This window comes from Leuresthes tenuis, unplaced genomic scaffold (genome assembly GCF_036924035.1).
Source record: "Leuresthes tenuis unplaced genomic scaffold, fLeuTen1.0.hap1 SCAF_16, whole genome shotgun sequence".
NCBI lineage: Eukaryota > Metazoa > Chordata > Actinopteri > Atheriniformes > Atherinopsidae > Leuresthes > Leuresthes tenuis.
The window spans coordinates 6,443,773-6,461,054 of NW_027325370.1; the positions used below are offsets into that span (position 1 = coordinate 6,443,773).

Genomic DNA, 17,282 nt, shown 5'->3' on the forward strand with positions numbered 1-17,282 from the left:
GTCGTGGCAGAAAGTTGTTGTAGTAAAACATTTTATTCTTCAAACAGGCAGAATCTTCCCACAACTCCAGATAAAAGATAAAACAAAAAAAAATTATTTTGGCAGACTTCATAAAAACATACTATTACAACTCCAGCATTCAATAAACATGAGCCTCTTTAGCCTGAAGATTTTCACCTGTTTAAAGTGCTTGAAAAAGTAATTCAAAGTTAAGGCTGAAGAGTTTCACACAAGCATCACTGCCCTCTCTGCTCTCTGAGCCTTTCCGTTGATGCTTTCTACTACGTTGTCACTCACTAAACAGTGTTCAAAACATCTTTCTTTTCTATTTTGATGTGTAAAGCAACTTAAAGAAGTCATGCAGAAGTGTTTGACAAAAGCCTTCTAAATGCATAAGCAGTATTGTCCTGTCATCTGTCCCCTAATGATAAAACTCAACATGCGTTAATCTCTGTTGCTCTTGTGTACTTTGGCAGTGAAGAAAAAAAATTAAAAAAGACTTGAAGAAGCAAAGCGGTCAGTCAGTCTCCTGTGAATACAGACACAAAGTCAGGAATCCATCACTGAATGAAGTATGAATTTCATATTATCAATAAGAATGTTGTTGTGAATGAAGTGCTTGTAATGTGTTCATGGCTTCCTTTTGGAGGGTTAAATGCAGAGGTCAAATTGCTTTGTGAGTATAACAGTATGCTGGTAAATAATGTTGATGCTGATTTATTTCACAGATTTGTTCAGTTTCAGAGCTGTTCCATTTGTATCCATGGCACTGACCAGAAAATATAGGTCAGTAGACTTACTGTATGTTGTAAATGAGTGTTGTTCACTTGTTTTTTCCAGGGCTGCCTTTTGAGACACTTTCCTCCCCTCTGTTCTCAAACAGGCTCCTCTTACCAGTGATGTCCACATGTCTCAAGTCCTACAAACAGAAAATGGACAGATTATCACAAATCTTTGTGCACATAAATGGAGAAGAAACTGTATTTCTTAAAGCAATAGCTGATGTAATCTTGTGTCTTGAGCTTACCGTCTTACCCCAGAACTCAATAATGAGTTATTTTTGTTTTTACATAAATACCGATGATGACTTCAGTCAATCAAATGTAAGCAGCAGGAGCTACAGACTACATCCTGTTCAAGTGGGACACACAGCTGATGGAGTGCCACTGCCCCCTGGCTTCCAAATGCTACAGTTTTACTAAACACGTGATGACAGCTATTACACAGTTAGTCTGATTAAAGGGCAACCTTACAGTAGGGCTGAGTGGGGACCCAGTTGGGATGGATTTATTAAGAAAGCGGTTGATCCGATCTGATATTCCTGACGTGAAGCCCCTGAATTCCTGTTAAAATCAAACATGAAATGTTTTGTTAATTTATAGTACATGAGCATCTGTCACAGAAACAAGACGTAGGTCATGAATAAATTCTGATAAATTTACTTGTCTGGAAACTCCAGGACTGATGGGGCTCTGTGCTGGCTGCTCTTTCTCAAAAAGGCCTCTCTTCCTAGAGACTTCTTCCAGCAGGAACAGGGTCCTCTGGGTCACGTCTGGAGATCGAGTCAGTTCGGATTTCTGAGGGTTTTCAGGAAGCCAAAGTCAGAGAAAAACAATGGTAATATCATCAGCTGATGTAGACCAGAACAAGGATAAGATTGTCTGAAAGCTACAAAGCTAAAGGATTATGGAATGGGCCTGTCAGGTAGAGGACCAGTGACCCATAGATTTAGTGGTGCCCTGGTTCAGACCCATGACTGAACCACAGCAAAAAGGCACAAAACAATGATAAAAAGTACTGTGCAAAAATATTGTGCAAAAACCTTGAGCCACCCCTCATTTCTTAATTTTTTTCTTCAAAGGAGCCCTACTTGGTTTTGAGCAATAGTTCTCCGTGCTTTCTAAAGGTTTTTCAGTTTCTCTTTTAACAGTTTTGTCACTCATTTCAGTTCAGGTCTGACCATTTTTCAGTGTAATGTTTGTCAAACATCTTAATACTGACCAATGAACCATTCAAACACAAAAAAGTCTTTTAACTCAAGTGATGAACCAGTATCGAGTCGAGTCAACACATGAACACAGAAACAAACAAAGAACACATTTTAGATTTGATCTTTTGGCACCTGTTACTAGCAGCCTGTCATGAAGACGCACAAATTTTTTAACTTTTTTTAGTTTATGTATGTGTTTATGTGAAAAATGTCACAGCTGACACAGCTTGACAGTGATACATAATGAGCTATTAGCAGAAAGGTTGGCATATCTTTGCGTGATGTGCAAGGTAAAAAAAAATGGCAGGCCTAAAAAAACACATCTCCAGTGGATGAAAAGTATCTTGAAATGATGACCTACTTAAGACTTGCACAGTCTTACATAACAACTCAAAGCAACAAAAGAAGAAAATACTTCATAACAATGACAGAATTACTCTACAAAAAGATTCTATAAAGAGATACAAAATTAGTCCAATTAATAAGAAAATGACTCTGGGATGATAGGAAATTTTGCACGGAGTCTGACCTGTGCTGCCTGAGCCAGCCTCTCCATCTTCTCCTGGATGGATCTGGATGAAATTCTCTGCTTGGTGCTGCAAGACAGAATACATGCATGTACAACTCCAGTAGTAATTTTTTGTGTTGACTAAAACTACAATCACATTAACATTTAAAGACGTAATCAAAAAGATGTGAATTTAAAAGTTGACATATAAAAACTCACTTTCTCTGGAAAGATGATGTTTTCTCCTCATCTTCATTTTGGTCCTAATCAAAAACCAAGCAGAATGTAAGCTACAGACCCTATAAACTACCTGTACAAATCTGTCTTTTGCTCCCCCCATAAAAAGTACTACATTATGAATAAAAAACATTATCATTTTGATATCAATACTTTTTTCTTTAACTTTTACTATTGTATTAATGTAAAGCATCTTGTAGTAAGTGCTGAGCAACATATTGACATCAAGTATCAGTAACATCGAAAGGGTCATCTTACTGTGTTAGATTCAAACTTCTTGGAGGCCATCCTCACACTTGCACTACAACAGAATAAACCAGTCAGCAATTAAACCCAGAGAAGCAGATATGAGCACCTCAAATCGCAGACAAGCATGCTTCTTTACCTCCTCTGCAGCGGTGTGCTCTCCTCTTCTTTCTTTCTCATCATCTGTGGATGAACAAGCCTAAATGAGTGTTTGTCAGTCCGGCAGTCCTTACAGATGTCTCAATGTCACCAGCTAAAGACTTGCACAAACGTCTCATCTACTGTGATGTGTTTGGTGTTAACAAAGCAGGCAGTCAGTCAGCAATAAAAGCTGGTAAATATTTCTTCAGCTATCAATATGAGCCCAAAGCTTGACTGGCACAAGCAAATTATTCTGAGCTGATAGTCTGACAGCTGATGTGACACCAAATCATGATTTTACAGTCAAATGAGCAAAAGTTAATACTGGCATTTAGCTAGGAGAATGTGTGCATGCATCTGTGTGTGTGTTTACCCTGAAAGAGATAGTCCTTGAGCTCTGTCTGATGAACGCAGGTTTGGCCGCCTGTTCAAACTTCCCATTGGTAGAGGCGCCATTCAAACTGGTCTGAGATAAAGTTTAGGTAAATTTCCTGCTGCATAGGATAAGAACTAGCTTTTCCAAATCCAACTTTGGATGAGCTCCAATGAACATATTTTCTTTCCGTTCAGACTGATGAGTCTGACGAGCAAGTGCTTTGTTTACTTTGTTTTTAATGGTACAAAGGTGGTGACTTTTAGCCTTTAGACACAAGAGGATGCTGTTTCTTTTCCTGGTTTGATGAGCTGTGGCGTCAGCAGTTAGAAAGCACTTAGCAGTCTATTCGACAAGCAAAACATGAACTTGTGATAAAGTTGTAAATTGTGTCGTCTGACTCTATATTCGTGCGTATATGTGTGTGTTGAACAACCTCCTGTGTGTGTCCGTTTTGAACAGGGCTTTGTGCTCCCCGAGGTGAGGGACTCTGGCAGGGTGAGGGCCAGTGTTCGCGAGGTGACACGTGAGCCGTCGGAGAGGAAGGGCTCATGGGAGTTGTGCGTCCGCTGGCAGATGGAGTCTTATCGAGGGAGATGGACACAGAACTGCAACACAAGAAACATTTGTAAACTCGAAGATCAGCTGAAAGTCAAGAGAAAGAAACCAGTGAGACAGTCTCCAGTACATTCTAGCATTTGGTTATTAAAGTTGGCTGGTATGTTATCTCTGTTTTGAACATCTTTTTCATTCTTAATAATGACAGGTTTCCAAACAGACAGTTAAGTTAGAAAATACTCGAGTTTTATGTACTTGCAGACTTGTTTTCTTTGTGTGAACTAAAGTGACACACACAAAAGTTCTATGAGAGAGACAATGGTCACAGTAATCTGTCTAGTACCAAAACAATAAAATGATGCAGAGGAAAACCTGTTTGTGTCCAAAGGGAAAACCCGTATCAGTGCTTCAGGGTTTTTCCTCAGTTATTCATTTCGCAGATAAAACATAAGTCTGTTTGCGTGAGATCACTATAATAAATTACTTAATAGGGTAAAAATCTGTTTTATAAGTATTTCTGTCAGCACTTAACTTCACAGGGTTATATCAAACTACTATGATAAAGTTGCATTGGGGCCATTTTGCTTGACCTTTGACAATTTTTTTCCCCTGTGTAATTAATAACCTTGACCTTCTGATTATAATGTTCGGCCTAGTTTCAAACCTCACTGACAATTAATGGCAAAACTCCAAATAAAGTAATGGAACAGTACAACGCTGTTGTTAACCTGACAAACTTGCGAGCCGAACTGGATGCTGGTTTGGGATCAGGGTCAGGGTCTCTTCTTGATGACTCTCCATTTTCATGCTACCAAAAGAAAAAAAGATGAGTAATGAAATGGGAGGAAATTAACATGACCACACAGAATGCAAGCTTTTGTGGGGAGGCAACTGAGACACACCTTGCATTGCATAACATGGTTTGGTCATAGCCTTATTTGCAGATATACTGAATTGAAGCACCCTGCGTGTGCCATTACAGATAAAGTTCAAAATATGACCTTAAGCAGCACTCCTTATCTATGTTTTACAGATGATTTGCATGGTCGCTCAATTCACAGGAAAAGCACATGTCCCACAAAATGGCAGGGAAATTTACTGCATGAATAATTTTTTCATGCTTGTATTGAAAGAAAAATGCTAAAGGTGTTTGTAGATAACATATATGACACTCTCTTAAAATATTTTTCTATGAGTAAGAAACACCAGGCAGCCAAAATGGATCAGCTTAAATCTGGCAGACCAGAGGATATAGCTCAGTCCAGATACAATATGTACGATGTCCCAGAATTAGCCCAAGATGGCCCAAGTCCGGGTCATGACAGTGGAGAAGGTTTACACACTATAAGAAGTATATAGTTGGGTGAAATACAACTAGATTTGCTCATACTCAGTCCAGAATGAACAAAATGCACATGGAAAGGAGCAGCTAACACAACACATGGTAGTATGCTGACACTTGTGATCAGCTGACCCAAGAGAGCTGTGTTGAGTCTTAGATGTTGCAGAATTTAGACAATGATTAACACTAGGTTCCCTCTGCGTGGGGTAAGAGTTAACCACACTACTGGTGACACTGTGTTATGACTAAGTGAAGCATTAATAGGTTGTGTGTACCGGAACCTTTGTCCAGCATGTGTTCACCCATCTTGTCAGTAAAAAAGTTCATGTTGTCATTTTTAGTCACAGTGGCAGGGATGTCACTGTGGCCTTCGGTTGGTTAGTGAGGCGATGCACTCTTTTGGTCCAAAGTGAAATATCTCACAACAGCTCATGGTCACCACAGGAAGCATCCCAGGGATTTTAGCAATTCCTTCATGTTTCCAATCGGACCACTAACAGGTCAAAGTTTTTGATGATGGTTTATTACAACCACTTCTGCATTTCATAGCACAGGATGTAGTTTATCGGAGAACAGCAAACATGGTTGTAGAGAACGGATGTCATATGAAAATTCCAGTTGAACTGCTACTAATGTAAAGTATGCATCAGGTATGTTTCCATTAGCTGCTTAGGAGGTACATCAGAGGATGGCGGTATAGGCAACAGTGCAATTAGCTGTTCTAAAAAGAATAGCGGTCACAAATCAGAAACTTTTTTTTTGGTCCAATTGCATTTATTCTTTAATGTCAGCAAATATTAACCATGTTTATTCTCTAGAGGCAGAAATGGTTATGCTTTCCTGTGCTCAATCATGTGAGTATTTTTTGCTATCAGAATTTATTTGCACATGGTTTTTCAATCTTTTTATACATGCATAAGAACTAACAAGAAAGGCAAAATCCACCAAAACATAACCCGCATACACTGGAATGTCTCCAGACACATGCAGTTCATTATACTGTAAATGCAAGCTCCCAGGCTCAATCCTACTAATAGTAAATTGACACATTTTTATGATCAAAAATTCTTTCCCTCCCCTGAATTGTAAAGAATAACCCCAGCTTACCTGTGTTTGTGCCACGTTAGTCCTGGTGTTGTTGCTGCTGGGACTAGAGGTGGATGTTTTTAGGGATGTTTCTGGTGTATGCACACTACTCTTCACCTCATCCAATTCCCCTTGCAGCACCACCCTGGCATCTCCTCCTTTGCTGGCCCCTGGATTATCCTCCTCCTCCTTCTGTTGTCTAAGTGTCTCCACATGTCTCATTCTTCGCTTTTCGTCACGTGCTCGCAGCATCTCCACAAAATCCAGCTGCACTTGCTCCACACTGACAAAAAAAACATAATTTACACGCACGATTATGTCTAATAGATATGATGGATTGTCTCCAGAGAATAACAAATAGTCTGTCCGCCTTTTGTCCTGCTCAGGTTTCTCCAATAAAAGGCTCTACAGTTCAGCTCTCTCTTTGAAGACTGCTTCTGCTCTAGGTACTCGGGTGCTAGTGTTTTTGACATCTTTTCATGCCTTACTGTATCAGGTGTTTTCATGTGTTTGAAAAGTATACACATGACACACTCCGATGGGGCAAAATGGTAAGAATACTGTCTTTGTGTACCTGAAATCCAGCTGCAGGCAATCTTATGCCAGAACCAAACATAACAAGAGAGAATGGGAAAGAAGAAGGGGCGGTGGTTGTAAAAACAGTAGAGCACACAACTGAAACAAAGCTATGTTCAATCAAAAAAATCAAGTTTTGTTAATAATGGATTTAAATAGTAATAACAACCTGCTGAGGCCTTGGGCTTTCTCATTGGAGGAGTCTGTCCCTGAAGTGTCATCACTTTTTGATGTGTTTGTAGGTGCGGGGCTGGAATCAGTATCTGGATCTGCAGTGCTGCTGGTCTTCACCCTCCTCCTTTTCTCTCTCTCCACCTCCTCCTCATCCTCCATCGTCCACTGACGCGCTAGGCTGAGTCAAAATTAACATAAAAGAAAATAGTATAATACTGAGTAAGTAAACACATGATGAATACATTCAAAACAGTGTACTCTTCATCAGGCCCATACAAATGAATCTATTTATTTATGTGCTTTTTCACAAAGAGATTGCACTTGTAATAACTGTTACATAGAACCTGCTGTACTTGTTCATCAATATTTTTACGAGTTGGTCACAGTTGATGTATTGCCCAAAGCAAATCTAAAAAACTCAACTGTATTCATAAGTGTACCGTTGCAGAGAAACGAGAACAGCACAACAGTATCAACCTTCCTCATGGCTTTAACTGTAAAGGTGAGAAGTGCCTCTTATAATATAAGATAAAACACAAGAGGCAGAAAAGAGCACAAATTTAGACTGTTGTAACCCCCAAATGAGCATTAAAGAGAAAAATCTGTTGTATCTATTGTTGAAGATAGGGTGCTTGGCTGCAAGAGTAAAGACAGACAAATTTACAATAACATCTGCTGTCAGAAAGCAGCAGCTGCAGGTGGTGAAACACAGGTGTCCCAGGCTTTTCTTTAGAAAGCTAAGTGCCAGAATTAATCTTACCTGGACAAAGCCGACCAGTTTTTCCGACTAATAGACATGTTGGGAAAAAAATCAAACGTGTCCCCCTCACACACCAGCGACAGGAAAAAATCAACTGACTGACACTCTCACGGCAACAGTCAAATTACAGTCTGTGCGGCACAAAACACTCCACCTTTACCCCGGTGCAGCTCATAGAGTAGTCACATGACCACAAAGGTAAGCTTCCCACCTGACAAAAACAGGGTGGGGGGAGAGGTAGAGAGAGCTTTTCCTTCTATGGTGGAAGCATAGCAAATATCATGCTCCTAGACATAATACAAATTAGCTATGTTTATTTAGGTTCTATTAAGTAACACAGTATACTGTAATTAAAGCTTTTTATTCATATTCTCACTCTTATTCTAAATAACCAAGAACAACAGGAAATGATAACTAAACAATATTGATATAATACTACCCAATAAATACAGAGTACAGTTAGATAAAATGCACATATTTCTAATGTCACACTTTTAAATAAGACATTTAAAGGGGCACAATAGAAACAAACACAAGAGATGAAAACAGCCTGGTCAATAAGACCTCTAAATTGCAGTGTGTGTACATATGTGTAATGAATTTATTTTGTGTTTCTAACTTATTTCTTGTTGTACTTAACAATGATTCTCTTTCCAGTGTAAGTCAGACCCTTTGCTCTGCTGTGTATGGCCACACCTTTCTCTGTATTGTGGCGGACTCTGACCCAGGACCAGTCCCAGACACACACACATACACTCACCATAGATCTCATCTGACTTTATATACCACACCTGCAGTTTTCAGTGTACAGTATGAGGCCAATATAAACAGGACAACATACTGTAATAACTGATAACCGAGGTCTGGATTCTTCTGTCTTTCCTGTGTGCATGTTCAAACATGATCATGCTTCTCTCATATGGCTGTGTCATTAAAATTCTATCATGCTATCTCATGGACTACTTTGCATGTCACTCACTGGAACCCCTGCACCGGTGCAGTATCATTCGAAAAACTGACAGCTGACTTTTGTGTGTTTGTATGAGTGTGAAATGTGTAAGTTTAGAATAGTGTTTCTTTTTTTTTTCAAGAAATGCCTAATCACCTAAACTGAAGTGAAACAGATGGGAATTTCCCCCAGAGAAATGTATTTATCAGCACATGACAAATGCTTTTTCCAACCATCTGGCTACAGCAGTTAAGTGTGGAGGGGGAGCTTTGTGTTTTATGGACATGCAAAACAGGCAGTTAACCAGAACGTTTTTTTACTGCTATGCTGAGAATGCTCTCCTAGACGTCTGGTATATAAACGTATCAGCAGAAATGCACAACTTGACATACAACTCTGTCTGAGTTTACGTTCTGTGTGTGTGTGTGTGTGTGTGTGTTTTTAATGCTGGGTAACAGCATAAAGCAAAAACACATTGATCAGAGCAGTAACACTAAATGATCGCCTGCAATTAAAGACAGCAATAGCATGCTTTACAGCAGTTGTGATGTTCGAGCTATGTGACCCCGAACCCCGAACTCAAAATTTCAGCGTGTGGGTGTGGCAGTAATCTTTAAAGCATGAAATGCAGGTGGATGGATTGATGTTATGTATGTTTGTGTCCGTGAACAAACTCAGCTGGATTCAGTTTGGGAGGATTTGGTAGATTTTTGCAATCTAGTCTCACAAAGATTCAAAAACCTTCTTTGTTCTTCTGTATTGACTCAGTATGGTGAACACTGGTGTCAACACACTGAGAAGATGTTCGGCGCTGTTTTAATCACCTGCTTCAGAGCCTTCCTCTCATAAACCTTGTTCATGGTGAAAATTATTACAGTCACTTAAGTGATGGCAACTGATTCCCAGTAAGATTATTTCCAAACTTTAAGTGTATGATCCACTATCAAAAAGAAAGACTGATAATACAAATGTCAGAAAACACATGTGACACATGTAAGCTTTGAATTAATCTTGAGCATTTATTCTATCTAGTATCTGCATTGTGACATCTGTAGTACTGGAAAGGGAGAACAGCTGTTCTGAGTTACTTTATGTGGGTGTTACCTTCCCTTTGCAACAATGCAAAGGTTACACACAACTTTCAAAACCAATTATGGCAGAAACACAAGTGATTTTAACTTAGTATTAATATAACACAATCAAGCCCCTAAGATACATTGTCAGTATGTGCTTTAGCTGTATTAGGAGCTAGATTCAAGTCTGGTGTTTCTGTGGTCCTGTGCTGTGGAACAAGCTGCCTGCTGACTGTTGTGTTATTTGTATTCATATTCATGTAATTTACCTCCTGTTCAGTTTACTATATACTTATATCTAAAAGTTTAATAATGAGCACATAAAGCCTGGGCTTTTTATTTTTGTTGCAAGTTGCATTCATGGTTCATCGAGATTGAGATTGTCCATAGAGTATCTGTTATTATATGTCCACACTAGTATTTCTATGTTTTTGTCTTTCAGTGAGTTAACACTTCGTTAAATGTGCTATACATTTGACATGAATAGCCTTGAAGTGAATGTGGAAGACGGTTTGAGTCAGTTGGTAAAACTGGACATGAATAATATTTGCATGGGTGTAGAATTCATATCTGAGGAAGAGAAAATATCTCAAAGAGTTTTAAGAGTTCTGACTCCATGATTTAAATGAGATGATAGTTTCAAGCAGAATTTTGAATGCAACAAACACTAACTAATTACACATAAGAATACATTGCTTGTGTTTTTTAATTGTTGTGTAAGTTTTTATTAAATCCAGCTGAGCAAATATGCATTATTTTGTTGCAGTTAACAAATCCATGTAGTTTAATTTGGTGTGATCATTATCTATCATATCACTAGGTTTATAAGGATACAATTCTACTGATGTTTGATTTTTAAAGATAGAAGATGACATTTCTATACATACAAGCCCGTATATGTGAGATTGAGATACAATATCATGTATGACAATGTTATAAGAATTTCCAACATGCCAGACGAAATTAATTGAAATACAAACTACTGGATAGAAAATCATTCAAGAGAGAAGATGCAGTGGCAGGATCATATAGAAGCATTACAGAATGAAACATGAAATATATCTGGTGCCAAGAACTGTGGGAGAACAGCAAAAGTTTGAAGGAGGGATGCCCCTCATATGACTCTGGTCGACCATCGGGCTTCACTGAGCTGAACCTTTAGCAGCATCAAACATTTTCTTCCGTCCCTCCATCCCTGACATAGCCTCCACATTCTTCCTCCAGTCACTGTCCTCTACTGGCCTTTTCTGCAAATGGATAAAGCAGGAAATAGTTGGACGGTGTAGGAGACTGCATCAAACACAAAACAGTTTTTGTTGATCCTGCAAAGAGTGCATTCAGAAAATCGCATTGTTCTGTTAAGCCTTTGAGACCTACGCTCTCAAGCAGGAATCTCCTGAGAGAAAACTGTATAACCATACCAGAATAACTGGTTTCCTAATGAAATACACATGGAGACACACACATCCGTCCGTGCAAGCTCAAAGGCAGATACAAACCAGAACTGACTTATCTGCTCATGTGCACACACATACACACTCTGACCAGCGAGCAAAGCTGGTCACAAAGGCTACTCCTGTGTACAATGAGATCATTGTATCGTGTACCACACCTCCTCTCACACACAGTCACCACCCTGCGTTGGCCTATTACTCGCTATCTTGAACACACCTTTGACACACACAAAAACACAGTTTTCAGATGTTCCATGGCATTCTATACGGCTGCTAAATGAACACCTTGAGCTGGTTTGATTGTGTTTTGTGTGTATATGTATTAAATGCACATCTGCCTTTTCTCTTTTTTCCCATGTGCACAGACCTTCTCAGTGTCATCTTTCTTGACAGACTTGAGATTGGCTCGAAGGTCCATGGAGACTTTGTGCTTGGAGCCCAGCAGTGAGCGAAGGATGGCGTCAGCAGACACACGAACACGTCGAAGGTTAGGCCTCTTGAATTTCCCCCTGAGGTCCAACACCTTGATGTTCAGGTCTTTAATCTGATCCAGGGGCAGGGAATTGAGAGATATTTTCTGTTTGAACTGCAGGAGTTTCTTGTGAGGCTGCATTCTGAACCTATTTCATGTGAGATGTTATTTCAATAAGTTCTAACAGTGAAAGTGGACTGGAAAAGCAAGGTGTACCTACCTCGCGTGTGTTGAGCATGACTTTAGCTTCAATATCATATCGCTCCTCGTCAACTACATCTATCTTAGCGTGAAGTTCTCTGCAGAGGTCCTATACATTAACACACAGAGCAAAAACTAATACTACAGATACTGTATGAGAGAATATTCAGAATCTGTTTTATAGTCGATTTTAAGAGAAACTTCAATTTTGCCATAAGACTGAGCCTGGATTGCTTTAAAAACGTGCATGTATTTAGGGATTTATTGTGTTTTAATGAGGAGATGAAGGCAGTGAAGTGTAATTAGATAAATACTGTGTTTAGTTGTAAAATAGATGATGCAGTTTCTTGAGCAGTTTTCCTGGGGGATTTCCTTTGCATTATTGAAAAGTGAAAAAAGAAAGGAACAGGAGAATTCAGGGGATTTTAGGACAAGTCACCTGTATCTGAGCAAGACTCAGGCTGCTGGAGTTTAGGGGAGGAGCTTTCTCTGCCAGGTATTTCTGTTTCTCCTCCTCTTTGACGAGGACCTCCTGCTCCAATTGCTCCTTAGCTTTCGCCACCATCAGACTCTGAAAACATAAACTTCTCAAATAGTGACAAAGCTAATTAAGACTATATGCTTACCTCACAGGCAAGGGGAAACATTCTGGTATGGCTCTGGATGCTGATCATTTAAAGTTATCTTATTTTGCTCACTTGTGGCTAAACAGTGTATTGCATGATAGACTGGCGGAAGAACCAGGTCAGTAATCATATTTACCTTGAGCATCAGCTTCCTTGAAGCTGAGATCTTTGGTTTTCTCTGTATGGATGGAACATTATCAGTAATCCAAACAGATGGGATCTGAATAGTTCTTGTATCTCAGCAACATATTCTGCATTGCTTCCCTGGAAATTTGTTGCAACAAGAAAGGCTTTGAACACAGCGGTGAAATGTTCTTACCTCTTGCCTGTAAAGGAAAAATAACACAAATTTATAAGTGAATAAAGATAAGAGAAGCTCAAACTGTATCTGCTTTGTATATATGGCTCTGTATGAGTAAACGATCTATAATAGAAACACAAAGCCTAATCACTCACACTTGCTCAGGCATCCTGCTGATGAGATTTCCCTGGAGGAGAGACAGGAAAGATTAGAAACACACTCAGTTGGCAGTGTTTGTCTTTCAGCTTTTGGAGGACCAGATCATCTGTCTGCACTCCTGATACTTTAATGTGGAGCAGAGACCAAAGCATTCAAACAGGCTAGACACGTACTGACTATGATATACTTGCTGGTTAATGCTCTAATGACAGCTGGGAGTGAAATCATACTTTTTGTTTCCATGAATGACAAGCAACATTTAAATCAAACACAGTGGGACTATCAAAAAGCCTCTTTAGAAACAAACTTTTGTTTGATATGTTGAAGCAAAATCCTAAAATCAAAGGAGATAGTGGTAATGAAATGAAAAAAAAACATCATCTGTAATACCTGAACACCATATGTGGAGCAAGAATAAAAACTGATTAATAACAAGGCAGAAAGTTCTAATATGTAAAAGCATGGCTGCTGACCTGAATGCATCAAAGATAATCTGGTAAAACCAAAAGTAAAAACAAACTGATAAATCGATGTTTAATGATATACTGTATGTTGGAAATCATTGGGTATCAGAGTTTATTCTCCTGGCAAAAAACTTTGCCTTTGTCTTTCATCCATCTTCGTGTCCAGTTTTAAGATAAATCAAGCTTTTTGACTTCACTTCTGGTTTGTATCATGTGGAATAACAGGACATGGTCAACCAAAAAAAGGGAAAAAATATCAAAAGTAGCAGGTCTCTGTGCCAAAAGCTGTGTCTGTTAAAACTGCAACACAATAAACGTGTTTTAAGTGGCCTCATTTGTCAGCTTGTCTACATACTCTTGTTTTCACTTCTATCTTCACCTTATCTTGCCCCTCTTCTCCCTCAGTCCAATGTACTTCTTCCCCTTATCGATCACAGATTTGCCGCATACCCTCCTTCTGTCTCACCTTATCTCACCCTATCTGTTTATGTTCTACTCCCATTCGGTCCATGTTGTGAATGAGGCTACACGAGACCTCCAACAATGTTGTAACAAGTCGTTCCAGCAGATTTGGAAAATTCCAGAATGAAAGCCACCCCTCATCCACCCCTTAGATCCCTCATCTCCATCCTTCTCCTCAGGATTATCTCTGGAGAGGAATTTAGAGTAGCCTGTCTCCCCAAATAGACTGCAGATAACTGATAGACAGCTGTGGAGGGTGACTGTGCTCTGGGGTGCACAGCCTGGATCAGGGATTTACCATCAGTAGCTCATGAGGGCTTATGAGCCCCTATAGTGCAGGCAACTGGGCAATGCAAAACAAAAAACAGTGTAAGGGGCTTTAGAAAGTTCACGTCAACCTCACAATTGAACAGAGTGAAGCTGCTCTGTTCAACATTAAAAACCCTTGTTCAAATTGTTCTAAATTTTCATCTTGCAGACTGTTGTGATAGGAAATTAGTTTCATAACAAAAATACTTCACATATACTTAACAGAATATATATATTCACTTCAAAAGTGGAAACAACACTACCTTCATATCACAATTACAATGCACAATGATGAAAGAACCAGATATTTAAAAAAAAACATGGTATCAGGTAAATGCATGCTCTGTCATTGTCTTCAAATCTAAAGTTGTATGCCTAATGCTATACCAAAAAATCTTTGCAGAATGCAACATGAAGGTACCTTACCAGGTCTGACAGGAATACAGAGATGCGACCACAACAGAGGCAGAGTGGACAATCAGAGATGAACCGTACGAATTAGTGTCCCTCTATTTAACTGCACCACCCATTGTCTGTCTTAGTGGAGGCTATTCTTAGTCATGCCCATCTCTCCAACTGCGTAATCTTGCTCTGACCATTTGTCTGTCACAGATTTTTGTAGCTAAACGAGGGGCAAGCAGTTAGAACCTGGAGTTTTGTCTTTGCACATCATAGAAGAATGATAGCAGCTCAAATGATGAACCAGGAATGTGCTCATATGTTAAACATTAATTGAATTTAATTCAATAGTACATATTACGCACATATTCATGCATAATAATAACAACTATGTAATTTTCAATCCCCTTAACATTTTGTTTTAATATGTAATCCAAGTAGTTTGTTCTTTGTCAAATGAGTTCAGGGTTTCTGCTGACCCAGAGGCTAATTTTAGGACCGCGGCATCATGACCTTCATTTCAAGTATATAAATGAGAGAAAACTACAAAAAATAATGCAGACATATATATACGAACACCCATTAGATTGCACAATTAGGGACATGATATGCAATTAATTTGGATATACAAAGAACAGAATATCTTGAATGTAATTAAGAATCTGGATTGCTTTTATTTAAAAAAAAAAACATGGATACTTGATAAATTAAATCAAACAAGATTTTGAAAGATCATCTATATTTCCATTCTCTTCAGAAGAAAAAGCTAAACTAGAATTATACTCAAATACTATATTAGAAGCTGAGCAGGGCATTTTTATTATCCAGTGTGGGAACAGGTGCTGACTTTGTAATTTATGGCAGCAAACTTAGGTTTATGGTAGCAACTTCTGTTAAAATTTCAAATATTTGCAGCTTCTTGCATCATCTTTATCCTCCTCTCTTTTTTCGCTTCCTTGGAGCGGAGGTAGAGGAAGAGGCTGACTCTATTTCTACCTTCTCTGTTTCACTGTTTGTGTTGGTGCAAGAGGAGGTGGTGGAGGGTTGATTACAGACCCTGAATTTTTTGCTGCTAACTGGGTCACCATCTTCTTTGTCCTCTCTTTGCCTCTTGGATCCCCTGGGCTCTGAGCTACAGGGGGACACTAACACTTGGATTTCATTGTCACAATCAGTGTTATTCTCACTTTTAAAGCTGTCAGATAATTCACCCTCTCTCGACCTCCTCTCCGGCCCTCCAGGAAAGTTCCTCTGCTGCCACATGCTGGTTGACTTCAACGTTCAGTTGAGGGTGAGCGGCAGCATCTTGAGCCTCACTGTCCGCATTGATCATAACGTATCAATTTAGAGTGTAGAGTGATATGATAAGAAACATTTCTACACAGTTTTATAAGTAAATTGACAATATGTATGAGCAGTGGTGTAGTGGTCCCTGGAGAAGTGGGAATGCTCTTGACCTAAGGAGATTTGAACAACCTAAAGTTTTTCCACTGTATTATAAACAGTGACGTGTAAGAGTACTTTGCCACATATAGTTGATAATAAAAAGGGCCAAGAATTTTTGCATATTGTCACATATCTTCTAATGTTGGGGATGATGTAAGAGAGTCAGGATCAGTACAAAATAAATGCTCTAAATCCCACGCATGAATGTGACCAACCCTTCAAATAAAGGCAACTAGTGTTAGCCAGTGAAAAGCAGAGACAGTCATGACTTTATCATGTTAGATAAGCTGACAAGCTACTGTTGCCTGTATTGAACAGAGTACTGAACATGATGGTCATAATAAGAGGAGTTTCATAAGTAGGTACACTCTATGAAGGCTGAAAAATAAGTGGGTATACTCCATAAACCTGTATATATCCTGCACTACATCACCGTGTATGATAATATGAATAGTAACTGTAGTTATTATTGTACAATCATTTTTGTCAAAGACAGCTTTAAGGTTAAATCATGTGTTCTTTATGAATTATCATTTTTTTAAAAAGGAAAGTTCTTACATCTGGATTCAAAGTGGGGCCCGTCTCCTCCCTTCATATTACCTAAAAAGGTGCAAATATAAAAAACAATCTAATCTAATCTAAAATGATACAATGTAATGTAATATAATATAATCAAAACCTGGTTAAAATATAGCCTTACACATACATTTTTTTACACACCCATATGAGACAAATGGTAATTCGAGTATCAGTGAACACAGAGGTCCATTTAACAGGGGAGACAGACCTCTAGTGGTTTAACACACACACAGCAGCTCTAAGTGTGTGTGGCTTGTATAACTTTTCCAGTTTTTTTCTATGGCCACTGATAAACTGATCAAATAACTGCTCTACTAGCAATAACAGTGGTGTGAACATAAGGAAACATTGGGAGTCCAGCTCTGACAAGCGTTCATTCAACTGTAGCTTTCATGAT

General features: G+C 38.9%; 3 protein-coding genes across 3 annotated transcripts in view; all 3 read right to left on the bottom strand.

Annotated features, from left to right (window-relative positions):
• csrp1a (cysteine and glycine-rich protein 1a) overlaps positions 1–17,282 on the bottom strand; it is a 71,964-nt gene that overhangs the window by 44,354 nt on the left and 10,328 nt on the right. The gene's annotated exons all lie outside the window — the stretch shown is intronic.
• lad1 (ladinin) lies at positions 113–8,175 on the bottom strand. Its single transcript, XM_072367529.1, has 14 exons — positions 7,992–8,175; positions 7,227–7,409; positions 6,503–6,764; positions 4,782–4,861; positions 3,932–4,103; positions 3,496–3,588; positions 3,121–3,164; positions 2,994–3,036; positions 2,718–2,761; positions 2,520–2,586; positions 1,443–1,577; positions 1,254–1,343; positions 801–919; positions 113–529 (listed from the first exon to the last, which is right to left on the bottom strand). The coding sequence occupies exons 1-13, from the start codon at positions 8,027–8,029 to the stop codon at positions 824–826; spliced, it is 1,347 nt and encodes a 448-aa protein (XP_072223630.1). The 5' UTR covers positions 8,030–8,175; the 3' UTR covers positions 113–529; positions 801–823.
• Positions 10,899–13,011, bottom strand: tnni1a (troponin I type 1a (skeletal, slow)). The gene is made up of 5 exons (XM_072367293.1): positions 12,903–13,011; positions 12,580–12,711; positions 12,160–12,249; positions 11,835–12,011; positions 10,899–11,260 (listed from the first exon to the last, which is right to left on the bottom strand). The coding sequence occupies exons 1-5, from the start codon at positions 12,909–12,911 to the stop codon at positions 11,156–11,158; spliced, it is 513 nt and encodes a 170-aa protein (XP_072223394.1). The 5' UTR covers positions 12,912–13,011; the 3' UTR covers positions 10,899–11,155.